Raw genomic sequence first — 24,115 nt, 5'->3', positions numbered from 1 at the left:
AATTAAAATATAAAACATAAAACATCTTATAGTTGAAGCATCAAAAACTTTCTTATTAAGCGAATTGATTTTAAAACATGGGAAACAACGGCCATCGCTTTTGCGGCTGCTCTCTCTCTTCTTCAACTAGAAAGAGATCTCAGGAGCTCTGTTAGTTATTCTTTTATTCCCAAAATACCCTTCCTTCGACTTCTCACCTAAAATCTCCCCCAAAATTCACAAATTCAACGATCTCGACGATGATGGAGAGAACGTACGGCCGCCGCAAGCCGGGCATACCGCCGAGAACCCCATCCAACTCTCTAAACGACACCGTTTCGCAGCCGGAGTATCTCTCCTCCTCTTCGTCCCCAGACATCGAGCCCCTTGACTACCCACTCGTTCCTTTCTTCAGCCAAGAGTCTTCCACGTACCGAGAGGATTATCCGGAGCCCGTACGGAGGGAGAAAAGAGCGAGGAACCGTCGTGAGGCTTTTGCTATGACTTCCACGTTGCTCGAAGCGCAGGAGTTTGGGGAGCTGATGGAGCACGAGGACGAGGTTAACTTCGCGCTTGATGGGCTGAGGAAAGGGCAGCAGGTGAGGATCAGGAGAGGTAGCTTGTCGTCTTTGCTTGCGATTTGTGCTTCTCAGCACCAGCGCCGGTCGTTGAGAGCTCAGGGGTACAGCTTGAGCCCTAGTTTCTTAGATTCTTCGGTTTCTCCGTCACTTTTAGCGTTTGAATTTTTTTCAATTTGTTACAAATTTTGCGAATTTTCATGTGGGTTTTGCGAAAAGGCTTTGCTTTAGGTCTTCTGGATTAGGGCACGATTTGGAATGGATTAGATCTAGCATTTCTTATAGGTTTTAGTGAATTGGAATGGTATATTATAGGATAGCGTTTGTATCATGATGCACTCCAAGTAAGGTTTTGGGAACATGTTTAGTTCCTCTTCAAGGACTGGAGATATTGTATTTGTCTCATCACTCAGTTAATTCATTGGTTGAGTCGATGAGAAGGTCCCAGATGGATTATACAATTATGAAATCTCACCAAAGGATTTTTTCCTAATTGTGTGGTAGCTTATTGTTTCAGGATCTCCCAGTCCATAATTGATGCGATATTGAATCTTACCCTTGATGATATACCAAGCAATCTCGCCGCAGCAACCCTTTTCTTTGTGCTAACTGCTGATGTAAGTGACTAGCAGATGCTCAAATATGTTTTTGCTTGTTGGTTACAGTTTCACTTTGTATATATAATTCTGCTTATTCATTTCATGGTTCCAGGGCCAAGACGAGCACTTTATGGAGTCACCCAAGTGCATCAAGTTTTTGATAAAGTTGTTGAAACCTGTGACTGTCACTAGCACCCAAGGGAAGCCACCGAATATTGGATTTAAGCTCTTATCATTACTTAAGGATGTTGATCCAGCACGGGATGCAGTGAAAGTGAATGATCCGAGCTCTAGTGTTATACTTTCAAGAGTTCAGGAGCTTCTTGTTAATTGCAAGGAAATGAGATCTGTTGATAGCTATCAAACCGAGACCACCAGACCTGAACTAAGTACAAAATGGGTAGCTTTGCTAGCTATGGAGAGGGCGTGCTTATCCAAAATTTCTTTTGATGGTATTTGATTTTTCTTGTCTCTTTTGTTGGAAATGATGACTAGCTAAATTATTCAGAGATAATCTTAGAATGGATAAAGATAGATGTAATAGACAGTGTTCCCTCCAGTAATTTATTTTGCTTCCCTAGATTCTACGGTGATAATATTGTGATCCTTTGTCTAATCTTTAATAAATTTTTATTTTCCGTACCCAGATACTTCTGGTTCTGTGAAAAAGACCGGAGGGAATTTCAAGGAGAAACTGCGAGAACTAGGAGGACTTGATGCAGTCATCGAGGTTGTTATTGACTGCCACACTGTCATGGAGGTGTGAGCCTGTTTCTTCTTTTCATCTGCACCATAATAGAATACAATCTTTGGTCTCTAACTGCCTAGGACGTTGATAACTTGTATAAACCATCTTAGATTGGTATTTTGTAAGCTGCATTAGTTTTCTTTGATTGCGGGAAGTTTGCAATTGCATAATGTGATATTCAGCGAGAGAATTTAATACAGATTCTATATGCAGCGCTGGATGGAATATGACGCACTCTCCGTCCAGGATAAGAAAGATAACCAGCATAAGCAGAGTCTAATGTTACTCTTGAAATGTCTGAAAATCATGGAGAATGCTACATTCCTCAGCATAGACAACCAGGTATCTCTTATATTGGTTGCTAGATTTATGACATTCTTTAGGTGATTCTGACGTTAATCAACTGTTATCAAGTTGTAGTGTATACAAATCAATGTCTGAGGTAATATTAACTGTAACCGCTAATTTTGTTTGCCAGAGTCATTTGCTCGGATTTAAGAAATGTTTGGGTTCTCGTGAATCCCGAATGCCTTTCACAGAGCTCACGATAAGTGTCATTAAGATGCTTTCAGGTTCGCAATGATCCCCATGTTTGGTTTGAGCACATTATGACTTCTTCTCGTTCTATCATCTCTTAACCTGATAGCTGGTTGGGTTGATGGCTAGGTCTTCACCTGCGTGGAGGGTTTTCAAGTTCTCACAGTAACAATGTAAATCCTCATTGTTCAGCTGGTGGTATATTGAGAGCAGATCGTAGAGGTACTTATTCTTACAGTTACAAAATGAGTCTCTATCCCCTTCGTATCTCTGTATTTTTATATGTTAAGCCACTTCTCTTTTGCAGTGAACGATGAGGTCGTGACAATCAGTTCAGATACATGCTCAAGTTTTGGCTCTATCTCCACGAGGAATGAAAGCGTATCCCAGAGAAGCCATACCATAATCGATTTAGATTCTCAATCAAGTGTTTCAGGAAATGATCCCACTACGTCAACGACAAGACTCGGTTCCACCATCCCTGCTTCGTTTGCAGGCAGATTGGCGTCATTAGGTAGTGACATTGCCAGAAGTACATCAAGGACTAGTCAAGTTGGGGAACCAAGTTGTAAAAGAAACGGAAACTTTTCATTCACAGAGGAAAACGAAGATCCTTTTGCGTTTGATTTGGAGGATTCTGAACCTTCCAAGTGGGAATTAGTATCTGTAAAGCAAAAGAAATCCAGAGCTCAAAAGAAGAAAGGATATCACAAACAAAGTAAAGATGAATGTTGTTATCAGCTGCACTCAAGCCAAGAGGAATCATCAAACCATAGGGTAAATTCCGAGGAAGAATCAAGTGACAAATACTATATATCTCTGCAAGTATCTTCTTCTACAAATGACGTTGATGAAGAATGTCTCTGTCTTTTATCTGATTGCCTTCTAACAGCCGTTAAGGTAATTTCATTAGTCTTTTAACATCTCTTTGCTGGAATAGCATCAATTAAGTTGATGAGTATTCATTTGCAGGTTTTGATGAACTTAACAAATGATAACGCTGTCGGTTGTCGGCAAGTTGGTGGGTGCAGAGGGCTGGAAAGCATGGCTGAATTAATCGCCAGACATTTTCCGTCTATCACCGAATCTCCGCTTTTCAGTGAGATGGAAGGAACTGGATCTTCCCATCAGAAGAAAGACAAACATCTTACAGATCAGGAGTTAGATTTTCTTGTTGCCATCTTGGGTTTGTTGGTTAATTTGGTTGAGAAAGACGGCGTGAACAGGTACGTAAGAACTTAATACCATCATGTGGTTGTGTCAACAGAAATTGAACTAGTCGTACTCTATTTATTTGTAGATCACGGCTTGCTTCAGCGAGTTTTGCTATTACAAAACCAAAAGGGTTGCAAGAGAGTGAACAGGAGATGATTCCTTTATTATGTTCAATCTTTCTCACCAATCAAGGATCAGAAGACACCAAAGAAGAAACAACTACTTTCACCTTGGTGAGTATCAGCATCTAACTATTTCTTGCTCATACTTTTGAGATCCCCAGAAAAAGTAAACCTGCTTCATTTTTGGTGTTCAGGATGATGAAGAAGCTGTTTTAGAAAGTGAAAAGGAAGCGGAGAAGATGATCGTGGAGGCATACTCTGCTCTACTACTCGCGTTTCTTTCAACTGAAAGGTCTTTTTCATTTTCAGTTGTATTATATGTTATAATATATCTAATCTTTCAAGAAACTAAACATGTTCTTGGATTCACTAGCAGTACAAGTATACGCAACTCCATAAGAGACTATCTCCCGAAACGCAATCTCGCAATTCTTGTACCTGTCTTGGAGAGATTTGTGGTATGTGCCTCTTTAACATATTATGGCTGCTCGGTTTCAGATTCTTCAATGTAAATGTGTTCTTTTGTTTTGTTCAGGCATTTCACACAACTCTAAACATGATCCCTCCGGAGACACATAAAGCAGTGATGGAAGTGATAGAATCCTGCAAATTACCGTAAAAACGAATAGAAAAGGGCAAATTAGTTCTTCATTCGCCTTCTTCTCTGTACAGCTGCAAAAAGAAACTTGGAATGCTTTGGGGTGATGATTACTGACTCTGGGGATTATATACTGTGATTCATAGTGTGATCATGTTGATGTATAATATAAGGCTACAAGTAGTATGTTAGATCTTTTCCTTTTAGAGTTTGATCACGTTGTCTGTCTTTAACTTACACACTCCATTCTTTTGTAGTTTTCTTGATACACATAATCATATATACAAGTTTTCTTTACAGACATTTTTCTTACAAATTGTTATATTACATCCTGAAATGATTTATGTGATGTAAATAAATGTCATTAAGTGTTGATATTTCACAGCACTTTCGAGTTATGAAATTTGAATTTATATCTTTTGAAGTCATGAGTCATTGGTTTTGAGGACTAATTCAATCTCACTACCCAACTCTCTGGTAAGCTTATCAGCTCGGTCATCATGTCCACCAGCAAATATGTAAACTCTGTATGCAAAATGAAATGCTTTCCACAACGTTTTAGCAAATCCTACAGTCTTATTCTTGATCATGCTCCGCTTTGCCTTGCGCGATTCTGCAGTATGTGATGCAATCTTTGCTTCTCTTTTCTCCTATGTGTTTTAAAACCAAGAGATTCCGTTTAATAGAGTTTGATCAAATGTATGTTGCAAGTTAAAAAGGTTTTATATCTCGGAGTTAGTCCTCCTACCTTTAAAGCAAGTTCAATGCAACCTGATGAGATGTCAACCATTGATTCCTTGATCCGAGTAAGGATACTGAAGTCGAAAGGGATGTTATGTCTCTTGAACTTCTTTTCCTCTTCTGCTTTGATCTGGTCTAGAGTTTCAATCTCTCTTCTGATCTGTTTTTATCATTACTCTTCAGATCAATTCACTACGTGTGGAAGAAGAAACAACAACAAAAAAAGAAGGGGACGACACCTATGACTTGCCTTTGCAAAGTAACGTTCAGTCTTGTCAAAGAGTTGGTTCGCTGGAGACTCAATCTTCCAGTTCTTGAGCTCTTTGATCATACCCTGCAGCTTTGAGTGCAACGCAGAAGCCATTCTTATAGCATCAAGTTTATCCTCCGGGAACCCTTCACATCTCGCTAGAACCTAACCAAAGTTCAAACATCTTTCACTTGATCACAAATCACAAGGTAACATCTCTAACACTTCTCTTGTTGTCACTTACCTGTCTTTCATCTGTTAGTTTCTCAAGCACTGATTCTATATACCTGTGGAACCTCTGAAGCTCAGTCATGTCAATACTCTTGAAACTGGAGATCTCTGCTTTAAGCTCATTGATTGCTTTCATATACATTTGCACATCTGCTTCTATTTGCTGAAAGTAAGGTGACCTGTGTAACCATAAAACATAAAGCTAAGTATCAGTTTTTTGAGCTTTGTTGTTTATAAATCTGTAATGTGGTTTTACTTCTTTGTTATCTCAGCAAGAGCATCGGCCATTCCTTGCTTTCCACCAACGCCTTTGCTTCCTACTCCCACTCCACGTAGTCTTGGTTTTGGATCCTTCCCTTCGATTTTCGCCTTGAGAAATCTGTAAAGTTCCCCTAATTTGGTTGATCTCTTCAGTTTACCAGTTGCTTTCTTGGCTCCCAAGCGAAGTGGCGGTGGTGGTGGAGGAGCCCCTGTTCTTTTTCCGGGAGCCGTTGGAAGTGGATGTGGTGGCAGTAGTGCTGAAACCCCTGGAGGGTGAGGAGGAGGTGCTGCTGACTTTTTTGCAGTAGCCATTGGAAGTGGCTGTGGTGGCAGTAGTGATGCAGCCCCTGGAGGTTGAGGAGTTAAAGCCAAAGATTCCAGAACAGTTTTAGATTTCTCTGAACCTTTTGAGTAGCTTTTATCATCAGTTTGACTCTTAATACTATCTTTATCCTCAGTAATTGCTTTCTCCTCCATTTTCTGAACCCTCTCTGTTGTTTCTCTCTTCTGCTTCTCCTTAACACTCTCATTATCACCATGATTGCTCTGATTTTCTTTCTGGCACATACCTTTTTGAATAGTGAATAGCTTCACATTGATGGGAATCAGTATTACAAGCGCTTGCATTCTCACATGTCTTGGAAGATTTGAAACAGAGATTTTAATCTCTCCAACTTTACTTGGTGGATGCAGCACCGTTCTTGGCGTGATCGGTTGCTTAGTGAATGATTCTGATGGCAATGAGGCTCGCTTGCTAGGTGTTTTACTCCGAGGAGGAGTAATAACCTTTTTATTCTGTTCCTCAATGTTGATCTCAGTCATGTTGAGCATCTCGTTGCTCCCAGTAATCAGTCCATCTAATGCAGCTAAAAGTTTTCCCACTGCAAGAAACCAAATCAAGACAATAACATCCTAACAACATGGTTCTTATCCATCTCCTTTTGCTTACATTTTTCGATCCGGCAATATGTTAACCGACGCCTTAGCAATGAAGCTACTTCTTGACTACACTCCTCACCTGTTAGAACTTTTTATTTAATGAAATGATTGTTCAAGAAAAAAAGAGAGTTGCATAAAAATCTTAAAAACTTTTTAGAATGCATACCAAGTTCATCAGACAGATTCTTCCTAGGAATAGTACTGTTCCTGTACTTGGATTTCATGATCCATTCGTGATCATCGATCCATGAATCTCCAATCGACTTCAAAGTGTTGTAAAAGTGGTCAAGCAACTGTTGCAAGATCAGTTGTGATCAGAGAAAAGAAAACAAAACAAAACATCACAATAAGGTCAGATCTTAACGTAAATTAATAGTCATGAAATGAATTCTGCATGGATACCTTATCTGTATTTGCATGTCTTATATCCAAGAGGCACGAGCTCCCAACAATCTCAGGACAAAGCTTGTGAAGATCTTCCATGGTACGCATCACCATCTACCAATAGGCACAAAATATGTAAGAAGATGCAACAAAATATCTACGTATCAGTTCTTCTTGATAAAATATTATCCCACGTAAACTTACATTGGTTATGGAAAGATAACCGGTGAGATGAGGAAGGTTAATGATGCCTCTGAATGTTAGAATCTTCCTTCGAAGCTCGAGCATGAAAATGAAATTTCCTGTCCATTTGTCGCAGTTCGAACTTGAGATCTTTGTTCGTTCTCTGTGAGCACTTTGTATATCTTCGGCCAACGAAGCAACACGTCTTGATGTTTTTGGGCTAATGGATAGAGATCTAGACTCCATGATCGATGATGGTGGAGAAACCAAAGAAGGTTTAACATCTTGTTTGGTCTTGCTAATCGTAAGTAATGTTTGCCCTTTTACAGGCTGTAACAAAGTTCACGACAAATAAAAAACATAGATCAAATCGATGATTAAAAACAATTGGTGAAGCTGTGGTTTTACCTCAACTTTATGGGATCTCACACTCATCAACGGAGAAAACGATAGGAATGAAGTGTGTGAAGCTTAGAGTCGTTACTGTTAACGCTAGCGCTCCACATCTATAAGAGCAGCTCCAAGAGACGTTCTCCTCTAGAGTTTTTCATCTAAGAAAATAAAAACAAATGAAAAATGATGAAAAAGAAAAAGAAAAATATCTCAAATTCTCAATTAATGATTTATAAGATATTTTTAATTAATTTCTTTTTATATTAAATTTATATAAATAACTAAATTATATTAAAATATAATATTATTGTTTAATATCTTTCTTAAAATTCTATGACTGGACTTGCTCTCATCATTTATCCAATTTAAACACATGGCATCTCCTAATAGATTTCCTGACATAAGAAGATACAAACATAAATGGTAAAACTGTTTTATTTCTTTGTTTTTTGGTCAACAGAGAATATTTATTAATAACTAAAAACGTTCAATTTATTTAATTTTCTTTTTGTTTGAAACTGAAAGTTAATATTGTTAATGTTAAATGTTAACTTTCAACTACGCCAGCAAGAGCCAGCAAAATTACCGTCTTAAATAATCTGCACGCTTTCCTTTTTCTTTTCTCGGCTAGTACTGCATGCTTTAACTATAGTACGTGTAAAGACAAAGTTGGTTATAAATTCTAAAACGTGAAATTTAAATCTAATCGTAAAAAAGGTGTCGGCGTATGCCTGTGATTTCTTTAAGAGTTGCTATTATCTTTCCAGGATTTACAGGTTAAAGCAAAATGGTCATTAAAAAATTATTAGTTTCACTGTTATGAAATTTTTATTTAATGAAGAAAGTTAGGCTAAATTAGCCAATAAATACCCAAAACTCTCACTTCACTAATTAAACACAACTCTGTCCTCTGTTATGTGTTATGGGTTGTTGCGTCAGCTCCCTCACCGCCAACCAGAAAGATGATTCCATCTCCGGCAAGAACACAGCACCGCCTCCATCCGTCGTTGAAGAAGAGACAGTAGTCAAAGAAGTCTTGTCCGAAACCACATTGGTAACTGACAACACGACGTCGAACAAGGTTCCTGAAGACAAGGAGAAGAAACTCGTAGCTGTCAACGTAGCTCCAGACCCTGGTTTAACCGAGAACGGTTTAGTTAAACCGGAAAAAGGATCGGAAATTTGCAGTTTGAGCGAGAATCTGCTTTCTATAGTGAATGAGTGCAACGAGGAAGAGGCGAAACAGAGGAAACTACATGGTGTGAGAGAGCGATCTCCGGCGAAATCTCGGAACCGGGTCATGGTTCATAATTACCCGACCCGGAGAACCGATATGTCGCCACGTAAGAGAAACACGGAAGGAGGAGGAGAAGAAGCTGGCTCGGTGAGGCTGGTGCCTTCGGGTACGGGTCAGAGAGACCCGAATAAAAGATCCGGGAGGAGAAGGTCCAGGTCAGTCATGATAGGTCCGACTCGGGATCATTATTGTACGGACAGTGGCAGAGCAAGTCTGTCTCCGGGTCGGGTGAGACCTGATCCTAATAAGAACGGGTCGGATCATCATCAGTGGCTGAGTTGCGGTGCAGCTGGAGATAATGACGTATCTACCCCTATCATCGACTCATTTGAGAACTCTCTTGTCACTCTGGAGTGTTTCATCTTTCTTTGACATTTTTATGGAAAAAAAATGTCACCGGAGAATAACAGTCTCGAATTATCGCCGAGATTTAATCAACTACTTTTATTGATTTAATCAACTGCTTTTATTAATTTACTACGGTGTAACCGCTAACCATCATAGGTATAATAGGAACAGATACAAAAAAATGAATAAGAATAAAATTTTGGGAATATGATTCTTTATTTTATGATTCTTTACAAACAAATTAATGAGAAAAAACAAAATAGAAAAAAATATTTTTCATGAAATGTAATTTTTTTAAGAAATCTTAAAGAATGTAGGTTACTCTTCATTTCTTGGTTATATCATTCAAATCTCAAAGTCTAAGTGATTCTGACATATTCATATGGGTAAATCTATTATTTAAAATACTTTAATAATAGTTGACTAATTTTTTTAAAAAATTAATATTTTTTATGCTTGAAAAAAATAAATAGTTGATTTTTAAATACTAAATAGACACTTATTTTGTTTATAAACAATTTGTTTGGTTCAGTTGTCTTTTGGGTATATTAGATTTCATTTATTGCTCTTAATTGAACTATAATTATTTTATGATTCTATATAGATGGAAATCTTATTAACTTTGTTAGTTACATTTAGTTTGGTTAAATGTCTTTGATTTATAATATATTTTCACAAAATTGTATATAACTAATTTAATATATGCTAGTTTGGAATACAGATGGATAAATGTTGCCAATTCGAATTGACAAGTGAACAATAATATTTTTAGTTCATACATATATATAAATATTTTTGAATTCCTTTTTTTTTTTTTTTTTTTTTTTTGGAACAAAATATTTTTGAATTCCAAAATCTAAAGTTTCTTATGTTATTAGACAATTGATATTCGATCTTGCATATTGATATTCATTTGTCAAGAAACAGACAGAGATATAATCAACTATAAAAACTGAAATAGAGTATTATTTTCAAATCGTTTGATATGTTCGTATTTGTGTTATTCACCGCTTGCTCAAATCTCATACATAAAATTCTATTAAATTATGTTATTGTTTAATAGTTTGGATACCCAGTCTTGTAAAAAGATATTGATATCCTTCAATTTGGTTACCCATGAAAGTAGTGTCATTTTTACTTTAGAAATTTAGATTTGTAATGACAAAGATTTGATAACCTTTTTGTCTGGTAAATCATTTAAACTTTTTTCTCTTTTCCATAGCAGTTTTTATTATTATTTAGGCTCATCTTTTGTAGAAAGCATTGCACATATTTTGCTTTAAAAGCTTTCTTGCTTGTCCTTTTGTACCCACACACCACATAAACTATTTTCTGGGATGAAATTAAGTTGAGTAATCTGGCGAAGCAAAGACGGTCTTTTTACCGTTAATTAGCTAAAAAGTTTGTGATCATACTTTTTGTTTTGTTTCAAGTTTGTCTTATGTATATTGTAAAACAAAAACATGATGAGAGCATAATTTCTAGACTAAATTAATATAATCAAAAGTGCATCATATGACATTATATCTATTGATATCCATATCGTTCCTCGAAGAAACTATAACTTTAGAATAACATTTATATCGTGAGTTACAGAGACTAGATGATTTATAGAGAATCAAAAAATGGTAGGACAGACAATGTTGTGAGGGAGAATCCAGAACCAAAGTTTGAACTGCAATTGTTTGAAAATGAATGAAACAATTGTTATGTGATGTGCCTTGGATCCTCTGGTTAGGGATGTTAACTACAGGGTTAGGGCCCAGCCCTCTTTTGTTTATTATAAGCTCAGCCCTATTTTAACCCAACCCTATTTTAACCCTATTATAATCAAGGGTTAGGGCTGGTACCAGGGTTAGCTCATTTAATTGAAAAAAATATTTCATTTATTTTTGTTCTTAAATTTTAAAGATAAAACTAGAAAAATTAAGATATGATATGATTCTTTCCTCCAATTTGTTGAGCATCAAATCAAAAGTTTTCCTCCCAAAATCGCAAAATCGAGTTTTTGCTCCACAACTAAGAATAAAGTTTTTCCGTCAAAAAAAATTGTGTTTTTTTCCGCCAAAACCTAATTTAAGTTTTTCCACCAAAACCACAAAATCAAGTTTTCCCGCTAAAACCGCAAAATCGAGTTTTCCTGTCAAAACCGGCAAATCGAGTTTTCCCGCCAAAACTGTAAAATCGTGTTTTCCCGCCGAAACAGCAAAATCAAGTTTTCCGCCGAAACCGGCAAATCGGGTTTTCCCGCCGAAACCGTAAAATCTAGTTTTTCCGCCAAGACCGCAAAATCGAGTTTTCCCGCCAAAACCGCAAAATCGAGTTTTCTCGCCAAAACCACAAAAACGAGTTTTTCCGCCGAAACCGGCAAATCGAGTTTTTCCGCCGAAACCGGCAAATCGAGTTTTCCCGCCGAAAACTACAAAATCGCGTTTTCCCGCCGAAACAGCAAAAACGAGTTTTCCGCCGAAATCGGCAAATCGGGTTTTCTCGCCAAAACTGCAAAATCGAGTTTTTCCGCCGAAACCGCAAAATCGAGTTTTTCCGCCAAAACTAAAACCGCAATATCGAATTTTCCCTACAAAACCGTCAAATCGAGTTTTCTCGCCAAAACCGTGAAATTGAGTTTTACGGGTTTTCCAGAAAAACTTAATTTTACGTTTTCACGGGAAAATTCGTTTTTGAGGTTTTGGCGAAAAACTCGATTTTGATTTTTTGGCGGGAAAACTCGATTTCGAAGTTTTGACGAAAAACTCGATTTTGCGTTTTTGGAAGGAAAACCTCGATTTTGTTGTTTTAGTTGAAAACTCGATTTTGCGGTTTCGACGAAAAATTTCGTTGTTCAGTTTTTGGTAAGAAAACTCGACTTTAAGTTTTTTTTGATGAAAAACATTATTAAATATTGTATAATAGTTGTATGAATCAAAATAAAAGGGTTAGAATTAGACTGTAGTTGTTATGTGTGATCCCTTGCAACTCCATCTTCTTGCAGAGATGTAACACGAGATCATACTGTTTCGTTCTGGCAATGCCACTAAACAGTCTACTGAAATCAACGAGAGTAGGAAGAGGATGACGACACCTAACCATGGATTCAAACGAGTCCACTTCTTAATCTCTCTTTGTAAGAAACTGTGCCATTACTGAGAACAGAGAAGGCGGAAAATAATGCGATTCTCTGAGGCTGAACCAATGTGAAAGCTTTACGATGAAGAGGAATCAATCTTCTTATCATCCTTCCTTTTCTTAGGGCACGAGCTTTCCTTTCTCTGCGTCGATCTTTGGAGGAGAGAGACAACAGAAAACCCGGTTCGATTAATATATCAAAAACCGGTTCAATTTTGTTTTTTTTCATTCGCAGGGAAAGGAAACTACTGATTTGGTCATCTAACAACCAATCAGAGGTTTGGTTCGGTTTATATCAGTTCAAAAAACGGATTTAAATCAAACCATACCGATATTATATAGACACAGAAAGTATGTTCAAGGGGCTAATTAATAACTGATTAACATCTCTTTAAACCGCCACAAATTTAGTATTTACACAATCGTTGTGGGAATCATCAACTTCAAGCACTAGGATTTGCTGGATATATACTAAGCAAGCAAACCTGTAAAGAATCAGCAAGAAAATTAAGTTTCATCAACACAAACAATTATTCCAGAAAAACAAATTACGACATGTCATAGACAACACAAGAACATTCATCATATCAATGGTTTATTGACGAATTCTGAAGCTTCCTTACATATTAGGCATATACAGATTTTCAAATATCACTCTTTATAATAAAGGATCTGTTTTGGCAACCTCTTAAGCTTCCTTCTTTTCCTTTCACAGTTTCACGTGAAGAAAAAGCGAATTCTTCATAACAAACTTGATCAAACAATAAGCTTCCATTTTTTTTAATTCTTAATTAAGCTTGTACTTTTCATGCCTCGTTTGTGTGTGTGTATGCTATCGAGTGGTGAATTAGGTTGCTTTACTTAATTTCCATCACATATTTGCTTCACTTTCACCACGCTAAGGTTGAATTTATCCTTTTTATCATATAATAATTAGGTTGTATAAACCCTATACAACACATCATATAACTTGCTTTACTTTCCATCTTCGATGAATAAATAGCAAGTAAACCTTGTTTGTTTTTTTAAAAATAAAAAGGAAAATAATATTAAAATATAAAATCTAACTAAAAATATTTTAAGCAATAAATAAATAAAAATAATTAATGACAGTTATATATAATTTTTAGTTCACTAAAGTTAATAAGTGACCTTGATAAGAGTTAATGTGAACATAATACATAATAAGTGATTTTAAAAATAATATTATAGAGATATATTTTGAATTATCTATTTTATATCCTTGAGTTTCGCAGTTTTGTGATTTGTTTTGTTGTGTCTCATCAATATATTTCAGATATATTTTTATATTCTTCTATGATGATCCCAAAATAAAATAAAAAATAAATTCAAAATAATTATTTGATTAAGATTTTCTTATAACAGTAAAATTAGGATGCAAATAGCTTTGCCTAAACTGCATATGTTTTTTTTTTTCAAATCACCGACAAATCCTAAACCTCTTAAATCATCTTTCATGTAACATCATGGCATCTCAGAAGATCGAAGGGTGAACTACATTTCACGCTTACCAGACTTTGATCTTCAGTTCAGAATCAACATGGTTCTATATAAAATAACATTTAAGATAAACACTAAAATGTAATAGGAAGCAAAATTCGGTCAAAGAAAATTTTTAGTCCCTTATAGAAGCTAACTAACTTTGTAGTTTATACTAGTATATCTTTGTGTTGCCATCATCATTAAATCTACAACTTGAATATAATAATATGAAATGCTTAACATTCTAAAACAAAATGATATACGTGAAAATGAAGCTATCAACTCAGTACAATAAGTCTAAGAGTTGTGTCACTAATTTAAGTTTTTTTGTGTTGTATGCGCAGAGTCAATTGCTAAACAATGAGTGGTAGGACGTCATGCTATCACCATTATGTTATTACGATTGAATTTTTCACAACTCCTTCATCACATCACTTAATACAATAAAGTGCAGATTATTGATGTGACTATAAGTTGTAACTGTAAACACAAAACATGAATTCTTAATTGTTAATAGAAAAATAATAAAGTGTGTAATCATGAAATTGTCTCTTATTATTAAAAGGTTTTAGCACAAAAGTAAGTGTTTCAACTTTGTAGCAAGTGTTTTAACTTTGTAAATAATTTTAAATACAACATCATCAAGACATAAAATTTTGAGTTGTGGTATCAAGATTTGTAGATAAGTAAGCAAAGAAAAAAACTACTAGAGCAATGTCATTAATCACACATTCTTACCACCAAGAAGGGGCAATAAGCATGGATTTACAAAAGAGCAAACATGAATGTGGGATGAAAAATAATGAATTTCTGACTGTGTGGGGTCTTACTTTCTTCCCTTTTCACAATACAACGCTTTGTAGAGCTTCTCCACTTCAATGCTTTCATGGCCCATCAAACTGAATAGCTTGAATGTCCATATAACTTCTATCTGATTATATAGCATGTTACTCTGTATCAGACTGAATAGCTTTGTATTTATCATTTGGAGTATATGATATATGTCATATATAATAGGTAAATCAAGGGACTTCTATAATTATATGAATTGTATATGTTATATGCATACTAGACTTTCGACCAGTTCCATATATACCAAATAGAGAATGTTTTCTATTATGTTCTTGGGCAAACATAACATTTTTCTTATAGATTGCTGAAATTTTTTCACTTCTAGTTATTACCTAATGGCATTAGAAAACGCCATTTCCATTAAAAATAAAATAACACCAAGAAACTATAGGGACAATGATCTATAACAGACCAAAAAGACAAAAAGAAGTCTACATAGACCAATTGTGATCTATCATGGACCAAGGGCTGGTAAATTACCAATTTGCCATTAATGAAAGTGGCATGTGAACCATTGGATCAAATAATGGAAACTCTAATCTCGGTCGTCCAATTTTCTTCTTCCTTTCTCTTTCTCTCGCCTGGGTCCCACCCAAAATCCATATTAACTCCCTCACATCTTCATCTTCTTCATTACTCAACCACCCACGAAAATTCATTTCAATCACCAACCAAAGTTCTCTTCTTCAAGTTTTTATCCACAAACCTTTAATTCTGTTTCTTAGGGTTCTTCTACAGCTTTTCTCGTCCTTGAAACAGCAAATGTGCCTCGTCCTTGGTCTTGAAATCGCTTGGTAAGTGTATACTCTCTCCCTCTCCTTCTCTCTCACTCTTCTCTTCTTTTTTATTTGTTTTCTGTTTAGTTTTAGTCCCATAATATGTATGTTACCATTATGAGTCAGGTTCCATGGTTTAAGATAACGTTCTTATAGTATGAATCATGATATTGTAGATTAAATCATTTTTTACATTGGTTACACTGGTACAACAGACGTTGAGTACACCTGGTAAACCTGGTAAAACTCGTTAAGAATAACACTAGTACAACTAGTAAACCTGGTACAACTCTAAGTAACACTGAATAAGACTATGGGTAAAACTTGTATAACTCTTAGTAGTCCTTTGACAAGTCAAATACTAGTATAACTAGTATAACTTATAAACGACTGTTACATGTAAACCAGTATAACTGGTAATACTAGTATAACCCGTATTTTAGCGACTTTAGAACTCGTATAACTGATATAACTTGTAAGCTGTAATGTTGGTTTTAACTCTTTTCAGGAACTATGGATGGTACTGGAGCTGTGGTGATACATTTTGATCATGGTGGAGACAAAAATATTTATACATTAGTAATGAGAGGAAAATATGAGGAGATAACCTATTCTCGCTTGGTTGATAGAATAGGCAAGAAAATGAATATCGATGTAGCTGCGACGAAGCTTCAACTGAGCTACTATCCCCTGGTCGTGGATAATAAGAGGCCTTGTTATATTTTGGATGATGAAGATGTTTTAGGATATTTAATGGAGGTGGATAGGAAAAACCGGCGTAGTGTTTTGCATGTGGAGTTTTCCGAAAATATCTCAGAAAATCAGAGTAACGAGCAGTTTTCTATGAACGAGGAAATTCAGATTGATGCCAGAGCTAATGATGGTATGGCTGGAGTTGAGGAGTTGGCAATTGTTCCTCAAAACCAATCAGATGGGTATAATCATGAGGAGTTAGCAATTGTTCCTCCAAGACAATCAGATAGGTATGAGCATGAGGATTGCAATGAAGAGGGTGATGAAATGAATGATAGGGAGGAGTTGCCGGCTGTTACACCATCTGTAGACACAATTGTCAATGCTGAGTGGGATGATGGTATTGATATGAGTTTGTATCAAGAATTTGCGACTAAGGAAGAGCTGAGGAATTTAGTGGACGCAGGAGTGCATTCGAATTGTTTTGAGGTTGATATAATCAAGACGAATCGTACTGTTTATGTATTGAAATGTCGTGGGGTTGGATGCAGATGGTATTTACGAGCTGCAAGGCTGAAAAACTCAGCCTTTTTCAGTGTCAGAACGTATAGAAAGATGCATACGTGTACTCGGGGAGAGGGAAGTGTAACCAAGAGGGGGAAAAGAGGAACACCAAGCTTGGTCGCAGGAGTGGTGCATGAAGATTATCCAGGCCAATACAAGACTCCAGATCCAAAGTCTCTCATAAAGTTGGTGAAGAACAAACTAGGTGTCACGGTTTCATATTCTACAGCTTTGAGAGGGAAACACAAAGCTGTCAGTGATTTGCGTGGTAACCCTCAGGAGAGTTTTGCTAGACTTCCATCTTACTTGTACATGTTAGAAAGAATGAATCCTGGTACCATCACAAGATTAGTAGTGGATGAGAAGAAGCAGTTTAAGTATATGTTCTTTGCGCTTAAAGCTTGCATCGAAGGGTTTCAAGCAATGAGGAAAGTGATAATAATGGATGGAACTCACCTGAAGGGTGTGTATGGAGGAGTGCTTCTCATTGCCACTGCTCAGGATCCAGATCATCATCATTATCCCCTCGCTTTTGCGGTAGTAGATGGTGAGAAAAATGCGAGCTGGGAGTGGTTTTTGACTATACTGAAAACTTTGATACCAGATGATCCTCAGCTTGTTTTTTGTACTGATAGAAACCAATGCATCATCAAGAAGGTGCACGAGGTGTACCCAATGGCGATCCATGGATATTGCATTTTTCACTTGTCTAATAATGTTGCCGGAGCATGCAGCAAAGTTAACAAGAAAGGGGTTGCCAGAAAGCCTAGTTATACAACAACAACACCATCTCATTAAACAGTTATACAAAATACTTCTCTAGTTATACTAGTCAGACTACGTATAAGAAGCGTAGTTGTACCAGTTATATTACTTATAAAAAAAAATTTACTAGTTATCCTGAATTTGTTTACAACATATTATTACCAGTTGCACCATTTTCACTCTTTTAGTTGTACTAGTAATTTAATACTCGGTTGTATTAGTTAGACTAATTATACTTTTCATAGTTATACCAGTTATATTAGTTATAAGAAGTGTGGTTGTACTAGTTATACTAGTTCCATTGATTCTGTTTTACAACATTTTATTACCAGTTGAACTAGTTTCATTCTTTTAGTTGTACTAGTTACACTTCTTATATAATCACTACTTATTTTTTTTTCGACCCTATGATAAATATTTCTAGAACCATTTAAGTTGACTTGTTTACCGTTCTTGGAGCGTCGTTGTCAATGGCAGCAGATCCAATAGCAGCCTCATGTGAATTTGAATCTATGTTGTTAGATCCAATCTGCTCACGGTTCCTATTTGTTAGTCCAATTTTATCATAAAAATTCCAAAACCATTTTAATTGATTTGTTTACCGTTTGCCCGTCATTGTTAATGGCAGCCTCGGGTGAGCCTGATTCTCTGTTGGTAGAAGTTATTGGAGCTTGCAGTGGATTCTCCGCCTCATTGGGTGTTTGAGTAGGTGATTTTTGTGGCTCAATCGGAACTGATGGGCTTGGCGTACCCTCTCTATCATCCTGCGAAGGTAACTCCGTTGATAGTGGCGGATAATGATCAGGATCGGCTTGATGTTCTGGTGAAGATGCGGTCTGAGGCCGCTTGGTTGGATTGGACGAGGACTCATCGTCTACACCACTGTCTCGCTTCCTCTTCTTCTCTGCGGTTTCAATCTTCTTTTTCTCTGCATCTCTTTTTTTTTTAACGGCTTCTCTCCTCCTTTTCACCGCTGCTTGTTTTTTCTTTATCACAGAGTCTTTCTTCTTCTTTTCCGCCTCAGCTTTCTTCTTCTCCACCGCAGCTTTCTTCTTCTCCACCACTGACTCATTCTTCTTCTTCTTCTCCGGCGCACCTTCTTTGTTCGTTTGTTCGGTGAAACGAGTCTTTGGAGCCATAGTGTTTCAAAGAGTAACACGAAATAGAGAAACAAATGAGATAGAGGGAGATCGTGATGATTGTGGTAGAGTTTGATTAGTGAGATGAGATAGAGGGAAGGGGGAGAGATCGTGAATTTTTTTCTGTTGGTTATGTCGGGGAAGAGGAATTAGGGATTTAGTTTGATTTAGGGGGAAGGATCCGGGAAGGGCACGCGGGTCGGGTTAGTGGGTGGGGTAGGTTGGTTGGATATGTAAATAAGTTAAAGTTTTAGGTTTTATAGTATTTTCAGCTTAATTTCGATTTATTATTAATTCATTAAAAAAATAAAAACAGAAGTGTCCTTTTCCAGATTTTTGTGTGCCCATTTGGTCGATCTCAGCATTTGATTCAAACTATAGTTAGATGAGCATGGCGACAAAAAAAACAACATAAAATTGGGGACAAGACTCGAGAGATAAGAGTGAAAGTCTTTGAATTTTTGTCATCTGTTTCACACTAAACCCTGAACTGAGTAAACAAAGCCGCTCGTTCTTCGAGACAAAACACACTACTACTATCTCACTCTCTCTCTTCATAACTCTTCCAACTGGTTCCCTCTTTCTTTCTCACTCTTCACTTTCCCTTTTAATCAGGAAAAGCTCTGTTTTTCTTTCTCCTTTCTGTGTTTTTCCTTCCACATTACCTTAAAATCTTCCGTTTATCTGAAGTTTTCTTGAAAACAAACAGTCTAATCCAAGTTCAAGGGGGTTTCCCAACTTCAGTGGAGGCTAAAGTCATGACCTTTACAAGAAGACAGGTGTTCCTTGTTCTCTCTGTTTTAGCTTTGACAATGCCGTTCTCGGCTGGAGTCACCAATCTACGAGATGGTAACAATCTCTCTCTTCTCCTGTCTGCAAGTTTCCACTTTTTGTTTTGCTTTGTCTGTTTATATTTTGGTTTACTGAACTGAACACACTAGGCCTTGAGTTCTGTTTAGTGAAAGTGACTTGCATCACTGTTAGGGTATACATTAGTTTTGTCTGTAAGGCTTTAGATTGGAAGATTCTATTGATCTGAGTCCAGACTAAAAAAACCCTAAAGTTGACACATAAGTTCTTGTTAGGGTTTAGTTCAAGAGTACTACTCTTTGATTTTTAATATTTTTTTGGAAAATTGATTTGTGATGGGGTTTGTTTGCTGTTAAACATCTTTGCAGTTTCGGCGATTAATAATTTGTATATTACTTTGGGAGCACCATCACTATCACACTGGCTTGCCTTTGGAGGAGACCCTTGTGGAGAAAAGTGGCAAGGTGTTGTCTGTGATTCCTCAAACATCACAGAAATGTACACTCTCTCAACTCTTACTATGGTTTGCTTAAGACCCACCAAAGAAAAAAGCTTTAGTCAAGTCCTGACCAGTGTGATTATTGTTGTTGGCTTGCAGAAGGATATCTGGCATGAAGGTGGGTGGAGGCTTAAGTGACACCTTGGCTGATTTTTCATCAATCCAAGTGATGTAAGCAAAGCTTCTTTCTTGTTTTGTTTCATCTTCATGTTTAATTTGATTTTTTTCATAATACTCTTTCTCTCTTCCTTCAACTGAATGTGCAGGGACTTCAGTAACAATCATATCTCAGGGACAATTCCACAGGCCTTGCCTTCTACCATCCGCAACCTGTATGGCAACACTTGTGATTCAACCGTTTAAGCAATTAAAAGACACTGACTCTTGTATGTGATTCCTTTTGCTTGTTTCAGATCTCTCTCTAGCAACCGCTTCACTGGGAACATTCCCTTTACATTGTCCTTCTTATCCGACTTGTCAGAACTGTAAGTCTTCTGTTTCTTGCACCTGCCATTCTTTATCCTCGGCTTAAGGCAAAACTCTTTCTTTCCCCTTCAGGTCATTGGGAAACAATCTTTTATCAGGAGAGATACCAGATTACTTTCAGCAGTTATCAAAGCTGACAAAACTGTATGATTTCTCCTTTTTTTCTTTTACTCTCTTCCCAGGTCTTTCACTTACACGTTTTAGTTTCTAATGCAGGGACTTATCCTCTAACGTACTGGAGGGGCGTTTACCTCCCTCCATGGGAGACTTAGCGGCTCTCAAGATACTGTAAGTTGCATAGATTTTTTTTGGAATATGAAACCTTAAATACAGATTGTTACCATTGCTTCTATATCTAATGTGGTTGGACTTGCAGGTATCTACAGGACAACAAGCTCATCGGAACACTTGATGTTATAGAGGATCTTTTCTTAACCGATTTGTAATTTTTTCTTCTTTGTTCTTGACTCTTGAGCCATAAAGAAGCCAAGTTCAGAAAACTTACTATATAGTTTATGATATCTTTTTTTTTTGGTTCAGGAATGTAGCAAACAACTTATTCTCAGGACCTATACCGCCAAATCTATTAAAAGTTCCGCATTTCACGTAAGTATACTTACTGATTCTGTTTTTGGTTGGTTCTTGAGCTCACTCAAGTTTTATCTTCATTACAACTGCAGAAAAGATGGAACTCCATTTAACACATCAATTATAACACCGCCTCCGCCTGCTGTTGTTCCTCCTCCTCCTACTACTACTACTCACCGTTCTCCTCCTCCTGTTACTCATATCCCTCCTGGTTCCACTGTTCCCCCTGCTCCTTTTGCTCCTTTTGTTCCACTCCAACCAACACCACCACCACCATCGCCACCTCTTGTTTGGTCACCACCTTCTGATAATGGAGGAGGAGGAGATCCCTGGAACTCCGTCTCAGGGCAACCTACCTTGCAAATCTCACCTCCTTCAGGTTCAGGGTCAGGAAAGTTCTGGTCCACTCAGAGAATCATTCTAGTCATCTGCTCAGTAGCCGTAATAGTTCTTGTATCCGGGCTATGTGTTACACTTTGGAGATGTTGCAGAAACAAGAAGTATAACCGTTATGTCCCTCAAGCTCGTAAAGATTACCAACGACCATACTTTAACAAACCTCCATCTCAACCAACCACCCCCTTTATGGGAAAAGGTTTACTGATTCTTTTCCTTCCAAGAAGAAAAAACAAAACTTGAGTGTTGGCTCATTGGCTTTCTTTTGTATTACAGTTTCTAGGGAGCCTATGGTTAAGCCATACGATGGATATGGAGCCGGAGACAGATTATACGGCTACCCTACGCCACCAAGGGCTGAAGAGAGCCGGAGAGCGATGCCTCCTACTTCATATTACAATGTTAATGTCACACAAAAACCGCTGCAACAACCACCGAGGCGTTTCCAGTCCAATGATGCTGCTACCAAGAGAACTGCTCATTTTCCTCCTGGCTTGAATACTTCATCTTCCGCTACAGTTTTCACTGTTTCCTCACTTCAGCAATACACAAACAGCTTCTCAGAAGAGCATATTATCGGTGAAGGGTCGCTTGGTAATGTATACAAAGCCGTGTTTCCTCATGGAAAGGTGTGACAATGTCCCCTCTTATTGTGCACTTTTATTAACATCTTGAGATCTTATTTTATATCTCTGTGATGTGTAGTTTCTTGCGGTAAGGAAGCTGAGCAATACAATCAACAGAACGCAGAGCGACGGTGACTTCCTCAAGCTAGTCTCAAACGTTTTGAAACTGAAACGAGGGAACATACTTGAGTTTCTTGGTTACTGTAATGAGTATGGTCAAAGGCTGCTTGTGTATGAGTACTGTCCTAATGGTTCGCTTCAAGACGCACTTCATTTGGACCGTAAATTGAATAAGAAGCTCACTTGGAATGTGCGTATGAATATCGCGTTAGGAGCTGCCAAGGCACTGCAGTAAGTAAACAAACCTCAACCAATCTATGTTAAGAACATGTACATGGTCTTAGACTCTTAGTGTTTGGTTTCAGGTTTCTTCATGAGGTGTGTCAACCACCTGTTGTACACCAGAACTTCAAGTCTTCCAAGGTTCTACTTGATGGAAAGCTCTCAGTACGCGTTGCAGACAGCGGTTTGGCTTATATGTTACCACCACGTCCAACGAGCCAGGTAATAACGTAATTTTGAAGATCCCAAATCCTGACATATTTGATAGTTTGATTGTAAAATGTACAGATGGCGGGTTATGCGGCACCTGAGATTGAGTATGGAAGCTACACTTGTCAAAGCGATGTGTATAGCCTTGGGGTTGTCATGTTAGAACTGCTAACTGGAAGCAGACCATTTGACAGGTTATAGCTAACTCTAAAGAAACAAATAAAAGATTATGACACTAAAGAGAGCAATGTCTCACTTATTTTTGTGCAGGACAAGGCGGAGGGATCAGACACTAGCTCAATGGGCTATGCCACGGCTTCATGACATAGATGCGTTGACAAGAATGGCTGATCCGTCGTTACATGGAGCATATTCAGTGAAATCTTTGTCACGTTTTGCAGATATTATATCACGTTCTCTCCAGGTAAATTTTTTTTTTTTACCATACTAGGTGAGAAAGCAATGTCAAGCAACAGTTTTTGACATACCCATTTTGACTTGTTTTATAATTTATAGATGGAACCAGGATTCAGACCGCCTGTATCAGAAATTGTCCAAGATCTTCAACGTATGATCTAAAGATAATCTACAGCCTTTTAAGACTACGATGCCGAATATATGTTTTATTGTTCAGATTCTTGTTTTATTGGGCATCATCAACACATCCTTTTGATGAATGTAACATATGATGTAACATTATTCTTATATTGGTTATAATGTCAAACATGTCTTAATTACTGAAATAATTGATGTTTTTTTTGTATTTTATGATACGAAAGAAGGTGGTTGATTAGGACACAGGAGGGCCCGTTCTTGTGCACGAAAGGTATAAGCACCAAACATGGCAAGCACTTATAAAATCATGTTGTTGTGCTCATGCTCCAAAGAAAAAAAGAAAGGAATTATATAACAACCAGATTAATCAATTTCTACCTAATAAAAATTCAGATGAATAGAATATACGCAAATGTTACAGATCATACCAATTAGGAGCTTAACTGTGATCTTTACTAAATAACCCTATTAGTATTAGACCAACCCCAAGTTTAGTGTTTTGATTGGTTTTACATATTTATTTATTTACATTTACAATATGATATTTTTTTTTGATGTGGACATAATGTTTTAGCGTTTAAATCCAACCAAAAATATTTTAAAAATCTAAAAACATTAAAAACTATTTGTTTGCGTAGTCAAACTTCAAACGAACGATTAAACAAATACATATGACCAAATAGTTTATAATCAATCTAATCCGAATTTGTCATATGTAGATTGGATCGTTATCTTTGGTTATAAGAAAGAAAAAAACAAATGTTTGAGATGGTATGACATTC

The 24,115-nt window shown here is 37.0% G+C and overlaps 6 protein-coding genes across 7 annotated transcripts; 4 read left to right on the top strand and 2 right to left on the bottom strand.

Moving 5' to 3' along the window:
* The first annotated feature begins 68 nt into the window (after positions 1-68).
* LOC106416157 (wings apart-like protein 1) lies at positions 69-4,679 on the top strand. 2 transcript variants are annotated; one of them, XM_022708284.2, is made up of 13 exons: positions 69-661; positions 1,075-1,174; positions 1,269-1,608; positions 1,804-1,916; positions 2,118-2,246; positions 2,383-2,476; positions 2,571-2,663; positions 2,749-3,341; positions 3,414-3,667; positions 3,742-3,889; positions 3,973-4,070; positions 4,152-4,236; positions 4,314-4,679. In XM_022708284.2, the coding sequence occupies exons 1-13, from the start codon at positions 240-242 to the stop codon at positions 4,395-4,397; spliced, it is 2,553 nt and encodes an 850-aa protein (XP_022564005.1). In that variant the 5' UTR covers positions 69-239; the 3' UTR covers positions 4,398-4,679. The 2 variants fall into 2 exon arrangements, with proteins under 2 accessions (XP_022564005.1, XP_013712446.1); XM_013856992.3 differs by having other exon boundaries at positions 70-661; positions 4,155-4,236.
* On the bottom strand, positions 4,657-8,243 carry LOC106416158 (uncharacterized protein At4g04980-like). The gene is made up of 9 exons (XM_022708285.2): positions 7,774-8,243; positions 7,387-7,695; positions 7,201-7,296; positions 6,965-7,091; positions 6,809-6,877; positions 5,855-6,740; positions 5,612-5,777; positions 5,125-5,532; positions 4,657-5,026 (listed from the first exon to the last, which is right to left on the bottom strand). The coding sequence occupies exons 1-8, from the start codon at positions 7,798-7,800 to the stop codon at positions 5,302-5,304; spliced, it is 1,911 nt and encodes a 636-aa protein (XP_022564006.1). The 5' UTR covers positions 7,801-8,243; the 3' UTR covers positions 4,657-5,026; positions 5,125-5,301.
* A 202-nt stretch (positions 8,244-8,445) lies between these two features.
* BNAC08G42190D lies at positions 8,446-9,528 on the top strand. The gene has a single exon (XM_013855229.3). The coding sequence runs from the start codon at positions 8,681-8,683 to the stop codon at positions 9,425-9,427; it is 747 nt and encodes a 248-aa protein (XP_013710683.1). The 5' UTR covers positions 8,446-8,680; the 3' UTR covers positions 9,428-9,528.
* Positions 9,529-15,281: 5,753 nt separating this feature from the next.
* LOC125591330 lies at positions 15,282-17,715 on the top strand. The gene is made up of 2 exons (XM_048765371.1): positions 15,282-15,678; positions 16,169-17,715. The coding sequence occupies exon 2, from the start codon at positions 16,174-16,176 to the stop codon at positions 17,713-17,715; it is 1,542 nt and encodes a 513-aa protein (XP_048621328.1). The 5' UTR covers positions 15,282-15,678; positions 16,169-16,173.
* LOC125591331 (myb-like protein V) lies at positions 15,975-19,156 on the bottom strand. The gene is made up of 2 exons (XM_048765372.1): positions 18,285-19,156; positions 15,975-18,211 (listed from the first exon to the last, which is right to left on the bottom strand). Exons 1-2 carry the CDS (start codon positions 18,819-18,821, stop codon positions 18,113-18,115), a joined length of 636 nt encoding a protein of 211 aa, XP_048621329.1. The 5' UTR covers positions 18,822-19,156; the 3' UTR covers positions 15,975-18,112.
* A 165-nt stretch (positions 19,157-19,321) lies between these two features.
* On the top strand, positions 19,322-23,559 carry LOC106354147 (protein STRUBBELIG-like). Its single transcript, XM_013794021.3, has 16 exons — positions 19,322-19,670; positions 20,000-20,129; positions 20,230-20,301; positions 20,397-20,462; positions 20,544-20,615; positions 20,689-20,760; positions 20,833-20,904; positions 20,993-21,058; positions 21,157-21,222; positions 21,297-21,799; positions 21,877-22,229; positions 22,306-22,577; positions 22,652-22,790; positions 22,857-22,972; positions 23,049-23,202; positions 23,295-23,559. Exons 1-16 carry the CDS (start codon positions 19,580-19,582, stop codon positions 23,355-23,357), a joined length of 2,307 nt encoding a protein of 768 aa, XP_013649475.1. The 5' UTR covers positions 19,322-19,579; the 3' UTR covers positions 23,358-23,559.
* The last annotated feature ends 556 nt before the right edge of the window (positions 23,560-24,115 follow it).

Source organism: Brassica napus, chromosome C8, assembly GCF_020379485.1.
Source record: "Brassica napus cultivar Da-Ae chromosome C8, Da-Ae, whole genome shotgun sequence".
In the NCBI taxonomy this organism is placed as follows: domain Eukaryota; kingdom Viridiplantae; phylum Streptophyta; class Magnoliopsida; order Brassicales; family Brassicaceae; genus Brassica; species Brassica napus.
The sequence above is the reverse complement of the archived record's forward strand: the minus strand, read 5'-3'. Positions and strand labels throughout refer to the sequence as shown.